The sequence below is a fragment of the Xenopus laevis genome, chromosome 2L, assembly GCF_017654675.1.
Source record: "Xenopus laevis strain J_2021 chromosome 2L, Xenopus_laevis_v10.1, whole genome shotgun sequence".
Classification (NCBI taxonomy): Eukaryota; Metazoa; Chordata; class Amphibia; order Anura; family Pipidae; genus Xenopus; species Xenopus laevis.
In genome coordinates, this window is record NC_054373.1 from 127,291,989 (window position 1) to 127,306,044 (window position 14,056).

Genomic DNA, 14,056 nt, shown 5'->3' on the forward strand with positions numbered 1-14,056 from the left:
TAGTTCCTCACATTTTTATGTAATCTTTTTGTACAACCCACCTAATTAAATCTGAAAGTCTGCAGTTGAACTTAATCTCAATTGTTTTATGTAAAATTCATTGTGGTAATGTACAGAACCAAAATTAGAAAAAAGTCATCTCTGTCCAAATATTGAAAGCTTGTAGATCTTTATTGGAAACTAGAAATTAAAGATATTGACCAAGCACTTCTTAAATTAGTGCTGAATACATTGGATTCTGTTAAGGGCTTTCTGGTGTGTAATGATTACAAATTAGATTGCTGATTTATAAAACCAGTTGCTGACTGATGAAGTGCACCTGGCAACAGCAGGGCATTGAGCGTTGATTGAAAGGGACCAGAATGATGATGAGTGACTTCAGGGTGCAAGACTATGGTGTAGTGGAGTAGGGGTTTAGTAGATCAGAGATGGGCAGATCTGGGGATCCAAGCAGCAGAGTTTTATATAGATTAGAGAACTGTGAACCCAAATGGGTTCTATTCATCCAAAAAGCCAAAGGTAAAAACCTGCTGTCCAATGCAAAATCAAAAATGAGGCTAAGAATCTGGAAATATTTTTACAGAAATAATATAAACTTTAAGATTACAGAAAGACAAATGTTTATTTGATCGATATTTTCCCGAGAAAGGATGCAGGAGAGAGAGGATGCAGGACCATTTTATTTTAAATCCCTTCAGTGCACCATTTATATATATAATGGGCATCCATACCTATAGATTTGAGTGCCTATGTGTACATATATAATATTAGGGATGCAGCTAATCGATTACTTTTGAATTATTTTGAATATTGAATTGTCCACAAAAGATATGATCAAATCTAAACCCTAATTTGCATTTTTAGATTTGGTATAAATTTGTAGACAAAATTGCTCACATTACTGATATTTGAAGGCAAACCCCCTAAATGAATCCTTAAAGGGGAACTATCGCGAAAATGAAAATTTAATACAAGCTTACTCATACTGAAATAAACACAATCTTCTAAGCAAAAGGAACCCCTCTATAAGATATATTGGATCATTCATCTGACACCCAACTCCTGAATGAAGACAGAATGAGGAGAAACAGATGCTGAGAGAGGAATAGTGAAGATAAACTTGATTATTTCTGAAACGTTACAGAATTTTTAATTGATTGTATTTAGAAGATTTTCTTATTTCAGTATGCTGAAGCTAATATTACATTTTCATTTTTGCGATAGTTCCAAATTAATATCTATAACAATATTATCTTTAATATATTTAACAAATTGTATAATAAATATTACATTTAAAATATAAGCAATATTAACTGCATCTACCTTTTACTGTATGCAGTGTATATTTAACCAATGATAGAATATCCCATCCCCTATCATTGGTGTAACTTTGAGGATATTGGGAGATCCACATATTCCTGGCAAAGCGACAGAAGGCTTATTTTATATTGTATTTTGGATTGTACATTTAGCCAAGACAATATAAAGGAGAGCTCTAAAAGACTTATGGTGAAACAGGTCAATATTCGTTAGTATTTCTTTGACTTTTCGGCTGTAGATCTTGATAAAAGCTGAGTTTACAGCCAAAACATTTAGTAATAAATACTGAATTTCCTCTCTAGTGCAGTTAGTGCCTTTCAGCATAATATCAGAGTTACTGACGAAGCGCATCTATGCATGTCATAAACAGTTTTTTAAATTGTCTGCTGATATTGTCTGCTGCATTGGTGGGTCACTTCCCACTGCCAGTAGCCCTTAAATGTTATCCTTAACAGAACTGTTCATTTATCAGTGGTTATGTATCCGTTTCAAGGAGTACTCCACTTAGGGGCCCCATGAAAGAGGTGCTTATTGTGATCTGTGATGGGTAGGATCTTGAAGATTGCTGGGAGTTGATGGCATTTAGGCAGATCATAGGCATGTTTTTTCATAGTGAGGCTGGGCAGGTGGGTCAGGGGTGTGACTATGTGAGGGGCATTTTTCCTACTGTCTATAAGTAGTGCTATATAATAAATATACATATATACATGTTTATTAGCAGGACCGTGAAGGGCAGTGGGACACTTCTCTAATAAATGGGGCTTCTTACGAAACAGCCCTCCTAAACCTAGAATTATGGGTCCCTGGGCTAATATACTGCAGTATCACACATAGACCAATCAATATTTTAGGTAATATGTATTAGTATTGTCCTTGGTGTTGCTAGTGGCAGTCGTGTTACTGCAAAATTAGCTCATTATGTATTGTGCGAATCATTAAAACAACTTTATCTCTGTTTATTTGGCCAGCAGGCTGTTGCTTTGTGCATGGAACCTGGAGAGGAGGCTGAGACTTTGATTTGGAATTATTGCCAGTCATATACTTGGTATTTTCTCATCTGCTGCAAACGTGGGCAAATGAAAGAACAGGATGTCTTTTGTGAACTGTAACATGCTGTAACTTGCAATATGTAGACCATTTCTAGTAGAGTTAAGTGAAAGCAACTGAACTTAGTTCGTTTTTTGTTTTTTGTTTTGCCTTGAAAACATTTTACCACTCTAACGAGTGGCTTCTTCAGTTCAACTGAGTTGGTAGGGAATTCCCCAGCATTTAAACCCTCAAGGGTAGTAAAGTCACAGATATCCAATCACAATTGTTCCATTGAACTTCAGTAAGGTGTTGGCTCACAGATGTGTGAAAATATAATCCAGTCACAAAGGTACCATGATTTTCATTGAGGAAGATGTTAATGTTGTAGATGGTGTATTTTCGGATTCAAGCTATTTCCAAGGTCGAGTCATAATAAATCTTGAAACATTTTTTTTTATTTTTTATTTTTTTGATCAAAAAATAACCCCGAACACTCGAATTTTCATGGAAAACACAGCTTGACCATTAATATATAACCCCCTTAATGTCCAGTTACCTTTCACTTAATTCTACTAGATACTGTATGTATATCATGGCCTGGATACATAAGACTCTTCATAGACATCTTGCAATATGTAACATGGATTAATTAGGGTTCGGGTTTGTTCATCAATGGGGTGGGGACAGACTGGCAAAATTTGTAAAGGTCTCATAGCAAACTGCAAAATCGTGATAGTGAAACAAAAGTCCTCTGTCAGATTAAGTTTGTAGATTCCGGATCCCAATAGCTAAAGGCAATTATAACTGCTGCTAAACACTGTTACCAATCCCAGTAACGGTTATCAATCTTTGTATTCCTTTTAAAGGACTCAGCCCTGCATTTCTGTTTTCCCCCAGCACATCATCCTGCGTGGCAGTGTTAGACAGGACAGCACTGAAGCTGTAACTCAAGGGAGCTAAAACTGCACAAGGCTACTATAACGGAACAATTTTTACTTGGAGACACAGTACTTTTAAAAGAATGAAGTGGGAAATGAGGAACAGATCTTACTGTGACTCTGAGTGAGCCCAATTGGGCATGGGCAGTAAACTTCCTCCAGGCAGGCCCGGATTTGTGGAAAGGCCACCTAGTCCCAGGCCTAGGGCGGCAGGATTTTAGGGGGATGGCATGCTGCCCAACCACACCCACATTGGTTCAAAAACACTGGGGATGCAGTGGAGATATAATCATTTTTCGATTTCCTGTGCGCCAATCCCCATTGCTTCAGTCCAGATGATGAAAATTTGCACAAATAAAGGAGAGGGGACAGGGGCGACGAACAGCAGTGGGCCTTGGGGCGCCCACAATGTAAATCCGGCCCTGCCTCCAGTTGAAGGGTTTGTTACCCCAGGGAAGTGCAGTTCTGAGCAGTTTACCGGAACACACAGCAGGGATTCACTGAGTAAAGATTAAACTAGCATTCAGGAACACATCTGGAATCAAATTTAAGTGGCAATTATATGTGTGCTCCCTGCGATTAAAAAAAACTCTGTTCCTTGATGATGGGCTACTCCCCTGAGCTCATTAACTCATGCTGAGTAAATAGAACCTTAACTCGTACCTTGCCAGCAACCTCACCCTGCAGTCCTAACATTCCTAATATGTAAGGAACTAAAACCTGAATAGAAAATCAGGGAAAATTAATGTACAGGAATCCACACAGGAGCAGGGATGGATAAGCTAAGACAAAATCAAATTCTAACCTGCATTGCAGAAGTCTGTATTCCTAAATTGCAACCTTCTAGCACTGGCATTTACTGCTAGAGCAGGGTTATTGGTTTCACAGGAGCAACCTACAGATTGTGCCATACACAAGCACAAGTTGAAGATTTGTCTCACTTGCAGATACTTAGTTAAGCATTAAGAAGACAATATAATCCTTACAAAATAGACATTATGTGCAGGTGAAGCAGACTTTATTGATGCATCTGCAGCATGTAGTTCACATTTACAGTGGGAAAAGTCAATAGTGTGCTAGATGTTTCCCTAAACCTACTCCTTAACTTATGCACTGGGCACCTTGTGCCAACCCAAAGGTATAGCAGCCCTATAAAAATGCCTCTAAAATGACAGCTGGGGCTCGGCATCATTGCGACTATCTTTCTTATAGGCAGTGTACTGCATAGTGGCTTGGTATTGCTGTTTGTAATTACCAGCTTAAGAGGAGTGGATAGTTATTTTACAAGTGGGATACATTTCTTCATTATACAAAATTAACAAAAAGCACATTTTAGAGACACCTAAGAAATAATGCAACATAATGTGAAATGCTTTCAGAACTGTTGATGACATCTATCTGTTTAATTGGGCTAATCAAGAGTAAAGCCGACCATATACCTATCAATATAATTGTACTAAAATTGTACTAAATTTTCATTGTGTGTATGGTGCCAACATTTCCTAACAATATCCATTTACTTTGGATGTCAGTAAGTTTGTGGTGCATCGGCAGAAAATAAAGTGAAAAGGATCCTGCTGGTCAAATTGTTTGGCTTTGGAACAATGGCAAGGCAACCACACAATATCTTTCCATTCTGCCACTGGTCTATCAAACACTGTGCTTGTTTGGGCCATGTTTTTACTATCATTATTTTCTTAAAAGTTCAGATTTACAGATTGTTTAAAATCTGAACATCTTGAACATCTGCCTTGTATATTTTAATATTTTGAAGGAATCACGTTAAATGTAATGGACTATGCCCTTCATAGGAAATTCTTTTTTTTTTTCCCTCTAGCTCTTGACTTCCACTGACGGAGATGAATTTAGCGAGGATGATTTTCATTTACTAGAGAAGGTTACATATTCTACCTCTGCAGAGAAGATTAAGAACCTTGTTAAGAAGACAACAACACTGTCAAATAGGTAATGCTGGTAGATCTGCCTATACTAAGTTAGAGAGTTTAAATCTCCACATGCTTTACCAAGTGGTAGCATTCATTTGCTCAAAGTGCCAAGCTAACTCAACCATAGCGACTAGAAATGTGTTCTTTATTGTTGTATTTGTATAACCGAGAAATAAGTTCTTCATTATATTAAAGCAACAAGCAAGTTACCAATATAAAAAGTTATATATTATTTTATTTTGCTGAAATGTCTGACATTCTGATTTCACGACCCAGCCTGGTACACATTTTTAGGCAATGGATTAGAATGAAGTTTGAGCCATGATATTAGCTGTTATCTATTGCAGAATTTTTTTTACACCTGTGAAATCTCATACGTCTTTCAAAAGATAGTGCAGGTATGGGACTTTTTATTCAGAATGCTCAGGATCTTGGGTTTTGTAGATATGGATGTCTTTCTGTATTTTCAATCTCTATAGTTTGTCTACTAAAATTCCTAGACACAGCCAAAGCGTTCCATTCAATTGAATGGCCATATCTATGGGAAGTACTGACAAGACTAGGGGGCCGATTCACTAAATTCGAGTGAAGGATTCGAAGTAAAAAAAGTTTTTTTTGGGCTACTCCGACCATCGAATGGGCTACTTCGACTTTCGACTATGACTTCGAATCGAAGGATTCGAAGTAAAAATCGTTCGACTATTTGACCATTCGATAGTCGAAGTACTGTTTCTTTAAAAAAAACTTCGACCCCCTAGTTCGCCATCTAAAAGCTACCGAAGTCAATGTTAGCCTATGGGGAAGGTCCCCATAGGCTTGGCTAACTTTTTCTGATTGAAGGATATTCCTTCGATCGCTGGATTTAAATCCTTCGAATCGTTCGATTCAAAGGATTTTATCGTTCGATCGAAGGAATAATCCTTCGATCGTACTATCTGCGCTAAATCCTTCGACTTCGATGTCGAAGGATTTCAATTCCCAGTCGAATATCGACGGTTAATTAACCCTCGATATTCGACCCTTAGTGAATCAGCCCCTAGGAATTGGCCCAAGCTTTATTAAATGGGTTCGCTTAATGTACAGTAAACCCAGAGCCAGACTGAAAGTAAATGATGTCCTATCCACTCCTTTCAACATATCTAGAGGAACCAGACAGGGATGCCCTCTTTCCCTCTTACTATTTGCGTTGGCAATAGAACCCATGGCCATTGTAATTAGACAAAATCCCCAGATTCAAGGCCTAATGTATAAAGGATTAGAAGAAAAAATCTCTTTTTACGCAAATGCACCCTTTTATACTTAGCCAACCCAGCGGACTCATTGGGAATCACTTTAGATACAATCTCTACTTTTGGGAAATTTTCTGGCCTGCAAATCAACTGGGATAAATCTCAAATATTTCTCGTGCGCTACAGTCAATAAACCCTACAATCAACCTTAAAACAGTGGATACATTCAAGTACTTAGGAATTTTAATACATAAAGATCCAACCACATTTATTTCACTTAATCCAACCTCTTATACAACTTATGAAAATTGCACTTCCAAAATGGTCTACTTTACCTTTAACCCAAATTGGTAGGATTAATATATGTAAGATGGTATTTCTTCCCAAATTTTTATATTTCTTCATTAATTCACCCTGCTACATACCCAAATCAATTCTGCAAACAATAGACCGCACACAAGCCGACTTTGTGTGGGCCCAAAAAACTCCCACAGTAGCTAGAACAACACTACATGCCCCTGCAACTCAACTAGGTCTAGCAATGCCTAACTATGAATAATACTACCTAGCAACATAAGCAATACATGCCTCCAATTGGAAAACATTTGACACAGAAAACCCAGCTTCTCTGTTGGAAGCTCTATACTTTGGTTCCATTGAATGAATACACCATGCTCTTTACAGGCCTAAAAAAATCCTTACCAATATTAATTCCATTGTTAGATACCACTAAGAAATCTTGGGACACGTTGTAAAAATCTACTAATAAAGACAACTCCCTCTCACCAGATATGCCCTTGTGGTATAATGCCTCATTAAGCAGCTTTGACAAATTTACTGAAGGGGGGTTCTGGGCAAGAGCAGGAGTCAAGCAACTTCAACATATAACACAAGCGGACATTTTTAAAACTGTAGAGCAGTATGGTCTACTTGGCTGGATTCACTTGCAACAAATGTTCATTGTATCCTCTTCATGTCTACCTTCTTCTTCCTTCATTCTTTCCTTCCTTCCTTCTTGTTGTTAATGAAAACTCAATAAAAAGTTACTATTAAAAAAAAAAAATAAAATTAATTAAACCCAATAGGATAGTTTGCTTCCAATAATGAATAAATACGTAAATATCTTATTTGGCATCCTGTACAAACTATTGTTTTCTCAGTACAAGCTATTATTTTCTCATTACAGAGATAAAGGAATTAATGTTTAAAGATTTGAAATGTTTGATTTTGGATAACAGATTTTCTGGATAACAGATCCCATACCTTTATAACAGTTGACACTCATTTGGATTATAATAATATTGTTGAAGTTCACCGCACTTGCAGATCTATTTTCTTTGTGCTATTGATGAATTGTTACTCATCTCTTACAGACACAAAATGGCATAACAATGACAGTCAACTTAAAAATATCCCCCCACCTCTAAAATTAGCATTTGATATTTTTTATTTGATATACTTGTCTGCATTGAATAAAAAAATAACAAAGTGTATTAAATTATACTGGCATTAAAAAAGGAAATATGTAATAATATCTGCAACTTTTTGCATCTTATTTCATTTTGTAAGATGTAAAAGTGCCTAAAATAAAGTCAAATCTATTTGACTTTTCTCGTTTTCTTGCAAGTACCTAAATCCTTGATGAACTGGAAAAAACACTTGAGCGAGTTAGTAAATGAGTCCTTTCTGTATATTTTTAGTGCTGCTAGCAATTTGGTGATGAAGGTGGATTCACTTCTCTCATCTGTGCCCAAAGGGGAGTCGAGACAAGATGTTACCCTCATAAAACAGAAACATAGGTAAGCAAGTAGGAAATATGTTTATAGTCATACACTGATGCTGATGTTTTTGTTATGCATACATACTGTACTGTGTATACACTAAATAATTTGTGTATCTATATCATCTGTTTCTCATCAATATAATTGTGTTGTATTGGGCCTGCGTTAAATTAAAAGGGCCTCTAGAAGAACAGGCAGGCTAGGGCCCAATTTGGGGGCATACCTATTGTTACTGGATGTAAAACCGGCAGTCCTCCAGTTTCAATTCCCAGCTCCTTTACCTGTTAGTGGGATGCTGGAAGTCGAAGTTCAATAAGTCAATAAAAGCTGGAGTGGCCTTTTTCCTTTTGGAAAACTATGACAATTCCACTTCTTCTCCCTACTTTTAAACCGCATATATTTAAAAAGTTAAGACTGTCTTTTTTTAATTTTATTAATTGATAACTTTCATGCAACCGAACTTTAGTTCCTATGTTGCTGAAAAATACTTTGTGCCTTGACATTAAGAATCTTTGTACTGTAATGGAATAGGAAAAACTGCTTTCTGTGCTGCTTTGTAATGAATGGAGACATAAGTGGCAGTTTTTTTTTCATATTGTAGGATAAAGCCCTGAGCATTAATAACATAGGCTTGTCAATGAAGTTCCTCACAGTGCATTATCTGAAAGCCTTACAGATTTTTAAATGAAGTGCATTTAACCAGCAGTCCTCTTATGCAGTAAATGAATAAATATCAGCATTTCTGCTCAGGTCAGAGAAAAGACATATTGCTGATTACACACTCAGAAGACCCACAATTTTATACCATTTCAAGCAACAGGGATCTGTTCACAAGAGCTAAATAATCATAAAATAATAGGATAGAAGAATGACTCACTTGACTGTTAAGTGAATTAGGTTGGCTGTGTGGGAGTACAGGAATATATTATGTATGGAACATAATGTTAAAATAGCAATCATTTAGTAGAAAGCATTAAGTGTCAATCTGACAGTCTTCTTGTATTTCACAATTGTGCTGGTATATAGAAAAATGTTTTTCATATTGGGTTGGATCATTGCTCCAGCACATTGGGTTGGATCATTGCTCCAGCACAGTCATTTTGCTGACTAGACAGAATTTAAATTGGAATCCCACCTAGATTCTGACTTGGTGTATATAAATATAATAGACAAAAGCCATGAATATCCTGTTAATGAAATGCTTATAAACGGTAATTAGTGATGTCATCAGTTAAAAACAGTGAGTAGTGATGTCGTTTTTGTCACATGACTCACTAAAACCTGAGTATTAGAATAAATAAAGTGCCCCTTGTTGGAAAATATGAGGATATTAGAGGTAACCTCGAGAGCATATTATATATAAATTATATTGACATGGAACTCCTCGGTGACTTATAATAAAAATAGGGGGTACTTTATTCTATATATATATATATATATATATATATATATATATATATATATATATATATATATATATATATATATATATATATATATATATATATATATATATATATATATATATATATAAAATATATATATATATATATATATATATATATATATACACAATCCAAACGGTTCAGCACACCACTGGAGCAATTGACCCAGGTGCTACCAATTGCAGCTGCATACAAAATCCAAAAAGGTAAGGTGCACACTGGGATCCTTTGTAGCTTTTTAAAAAAGATAAATTTTATTCAATACATGTTAAAAGGAGGTCAACGTTTCGGTCTGTTCCTAAGACCTTTATCAAGACCAATTTTTTTATCAAGACCTCCTTTTAACATGTATTGAATAAAATTTATCTTTTTTAAAAAGCTACAAAGGATCCCAGTGTGCACCTTACCTTGGACTTCAAAAGAAAGCCGCAAAGACTGTGGTTTATTGATCCGACGTTTCGGCTACAACTCTAGCCGTCCTCAGGAAGAGGACGGCTAGAGTTGTAGCCGAAACGTCGGATCAATAAATCACAGTCTTTGCGGCTTTCTTTTGAAGTCCTGTGAGTGCGGTTTTTTTTGTTACAATATATCACTATTTGTTTACCAGCACCTGGGCAGTTACTGACAGGGAAGGTGTGCACCTCTTTGGACTTTTTATATATATATATATATATATATATATATATATATATATATATATATATATATATGTGTGTGTGTGTATATATATATATATATATATATATATATATATATATATATATATATATATGTGTGTGTGTATGTGTATATATATATATATATATATATATATATATGTGTGTGTGTATGTGTGTATATATATATATATATATATATATATATATATATATATATGTGTGTGTGTGTGTATATATATATATATATATATATATATAATTGTAGTTTAGTAGTGCTTACTTAAAATTTCATTGGAAATCAGTCTGTTAAAATCACCTTTTAATTTGATATATTCTTAAATCCTTTCTCCCTTATGTCTAACTTCAAAATGAGTGGTAGGCTTGTACAAAATCTGTCATGGGAAGTACTGGGGATGGGAGGCAATGGTACTAATGCTGGAGTAAAAATGGAATCAGAGCTGATAGTGAAGCTTTTCAGTTGCGTATTCTATGCCACTATTTGGCATTCGGACGAATTCCCGAATCCTTTTTGTGAAAGATTCTGCAGAATACCGAACCAAATCCTAATTTGCATATGCAAATTATGGGCAGGAAAAAGTGGAAAAACTTTTTTTGTGATGAAAACTCATGTGATTTCCCTTCCTACCCCTAATTTACATATTCAAATTCAGTTCATCCAAGCACAAGGATCCAGCTGAATCCAAATCCTGGTTAAAAAGGGCAAATCATGAAATCACTGCATCCCTATTTAATATAAAGACTATATGTCCCCTTAAAAGAAGCTATTTTTGTTAAAACCTATTGTGCAAAGCCTATTGTTATGCTAAAATCTTCTTTCATTGTCTTAATTTTAGTTTGGTGAAAGTTGAGCCACAAGATGATGGACCATTCTTTGATGTGATGGCCATAGTTGATCCTCTTTCAAGAGAAGCTCAGATGATGTCTCATTTTCTTATTGTATGTTTTGTTTTACATCTTACTCTTATATGATAGCTAGATAGCAGGCATTGAAGGAGCTAATATAACGCAAACATTGCATTTGTCACTCAAAACAAAGTAATATATTGTTGTTTAGTTTTTAAGTGTATTATTTCTTGCTTAAAACAAAAACACACAAGGGGCAGATTCACTAAAGAGTGAAGTGGCAAACGCTGGTCGACAATTCGCCAGCGTTACCGCCTGCAGGGACTTAGCAAATTTACTAACGTGCGTAGGAGCCAATTCACTAGCGAAAGAGATGGGCACTAGCGTTTATTCGCACTCTATCGCCAGGTGACAATTCGCTCTGGCAAATGGACTTCGCAAATTATGTGGATTTTACTGAACGTTACCTCTTTCGCCATACTTGCCTTTGCCAGCTCAGACCAGGCGAAGTATACTGGAGTGCATAATCTTCCTCATTCTTCTGTTGCTTACATCATATTCTGTGAGTGGAAAAAGCATCTAAGTTTAAAAACTGCTGGCGTCTTTTTTCAGAGTGATAGCCTGCAAAAGTCCTTAAATTCTTTTTGGGGGTAATCGTTTCCCCCATACATTTTCTAACATATGGAACATTAACTATACAGTGGGCTCATGTATAGGGCATTATAACAACTCTATTGTCTTTATAAACGTTCCATGGACATGTGTAATTAACAGTGGAAATGTAATGAATTAGCTGAAACGAGTGCAAGACCTCTAGTGAATTTGCGCTAGGCAGAAATCAACGCTAGTGCATCTTCGCTTTGAATTGCTCGCATTGCCAAAGTAACGCTAGCGAAAAGTCACCAGTGTTCGACGCCTGGGACGAAACTCCGCATTTTAGTGAATTAGCGTTGTCTGAGCAAATTTTTGCCTGACGAAGTGTAGCGATGGGTGCAAACTTTTCGACCTTCAGTGAATCTGCCCCTATGGGGTCTATTTATCATGCTGTGTAAAAAGTGGGGTGAAATATTACCAGTGATGTTTGCTTATAGCAACCAATTATATCTTTGCTTTTGTCTTCTAACTGTTGAAATCTAATTGCTGATTGGTTGCTCTGGGAAACGTTACCGATAATGCTTCACTCCACTTTTTATAAAATATGAAAATATGCCCCCTTAATTTACATTCTCCAATTATTTCTACAATTGTTTTTGATTTTAATTACATTAAATATATATATATATATATATATATATATATATATATATATATATATATATATATATATATATATATATATATAGTCCTATATGAATAAGCACAGTAGTCTTTATTCCAGTTACTTTGCAGAATAATGTCATTTTGCTACAGTAGTTAGACTACCCCTCCCACCCCTACTGCTGGCTGACTCCATTTCTTATAATCCTTTGTTCCACCTTCAAATTCCTAGGATTGATTATATTGATATACCTTTATTTCTGACATTTTTTTAATGCCCCCTTTAATTCTCATGTCTCTAAACTTGATCATTCAGATTAGAGTAGCTAGAGAATCTGAAACCCATTTTCTACATAACTGCAAAATGTTTAACACTTAAAATGAGTATTTAGCTGATTACATTTCTACAAAATTGTCATTTTTTGAAAAATCAGCTTGTTGTAATGGCAGAATTTGAATTTCCTCAACAGCAGAACAATACACAATACATAGTCTTTATTGTGGGTCATATTTATAAAGGTTTGTAAAAAGTAGTTTAAGTACACCAAATCAGTTCACATAATCTCTAAAACTGTGTAAATGATTCCATACAAATGTGTAGTTTTACATGTCAATTAATGTCAGAAATTTTTTAGTTAACTGAATTTGTCCAATTGACTTTGGCCAGGTCGTGAGTGGTGTTAAATATTGGTGGGATTTTAGGTATTATTAGGGGTGTAAAAGTCTATACACACCTTTATTTATTTGCCAGTTTAGCGTGTTGTAGAGGAGCAGTGCTATCTAAATATTTTAGTCAAAAATATTGTATGTGTTTTAATTGTCAGGCTCCTAGGTCATTAGGTAACATATTCCTATAAAATTATATTTGTTTTCTTGTCTAATTTTAGGTACTTGGTCGATTAATAAATATGAAATTGAGCATGTTCATGAATTGTAAACCCAAATTATCAGAAATGCCTTTAAAAAGGTAAGTCCAACTGCAAAGTTTACCAAAACTTAATCAACTATTGATAATGATTGTATGTTGAAAAATGATCCTTATGTGTTATGCTGGTGAATATATTTTGTTTTCACAAAGTGAAATGATAACCTTCTTTGTTTTTGTCTAAACTTATTTAAAAAAATAGTGTTTTAAAATTAGCCTGAAGCACAGAGGAGCATAGTAAGCATAGCTGTATCAATATACTCTGTCAAAAACTGACCCAACTGGAAGGAGAGCATTCAGTAGGCCACGCATGGTATGATGTCCTCCTATAGTTCCGGTCATTTGTGCTCTTTGCTGCAGTTGCTCTTTATGCACTGGCAGATAAGGAACTAAAGGTGCATGGCCAACATGGTGCATCAGGGTTCGAATTGAAAATTCAAATTTCGAATTCAAATTTTTTTTTTATGGCCAAAACTGTCATTCGACTAGGGAATTGTTAAAATTCAATTCCAGTTTTTTTAAAAAAAATTTGAATTTGATTTTTGAGATTTATCGTACTCTGGCTCTTCAAGAACTCAAATTTGACTATTTTCCACCTAAAACGTGCCAAATTGCTGTTTTAGTCAATGGGAGAACTCCTGGTATCAATTTGGAGTTGTTTGC

The 14,056-nt window shown here is 35.4% G+C and overlaps 1 protein-coding gene across 1 annotated transcript in view; it reads left to right on the forward strand.

Annotated features, from left to right (window-relative positions):
• uggt2.L (UDP-glucose glycoprotein glucosyltransferase 2 L homeolog) overlaps positions 1-14,056 on the forward strand; it is a 139,046-nt gene that overhangs the window by 80,213 nt on the left and 44,777 nt on the right. Inside the window, exons 23-26 of the mRNA XM_018247246.2 lie at positions 5,125-5,252; positions 8,163-8,261; positions 11,202-11,304; positions 13,356-13,435. Of these exons, the coding sequence (XP_018102735.1) occupies positions 5,125-5,252; positions 8,163-8,261; positions 11,202-11,304; positions 13,356-13,435 (410 nt within the window). The remainder of the gene's footprint in view (positions 1-5,124; positions 5,253-8,162; positions 8,262-11,201; positions 11,305-13,355; positions 13,436-14,056) is intronic.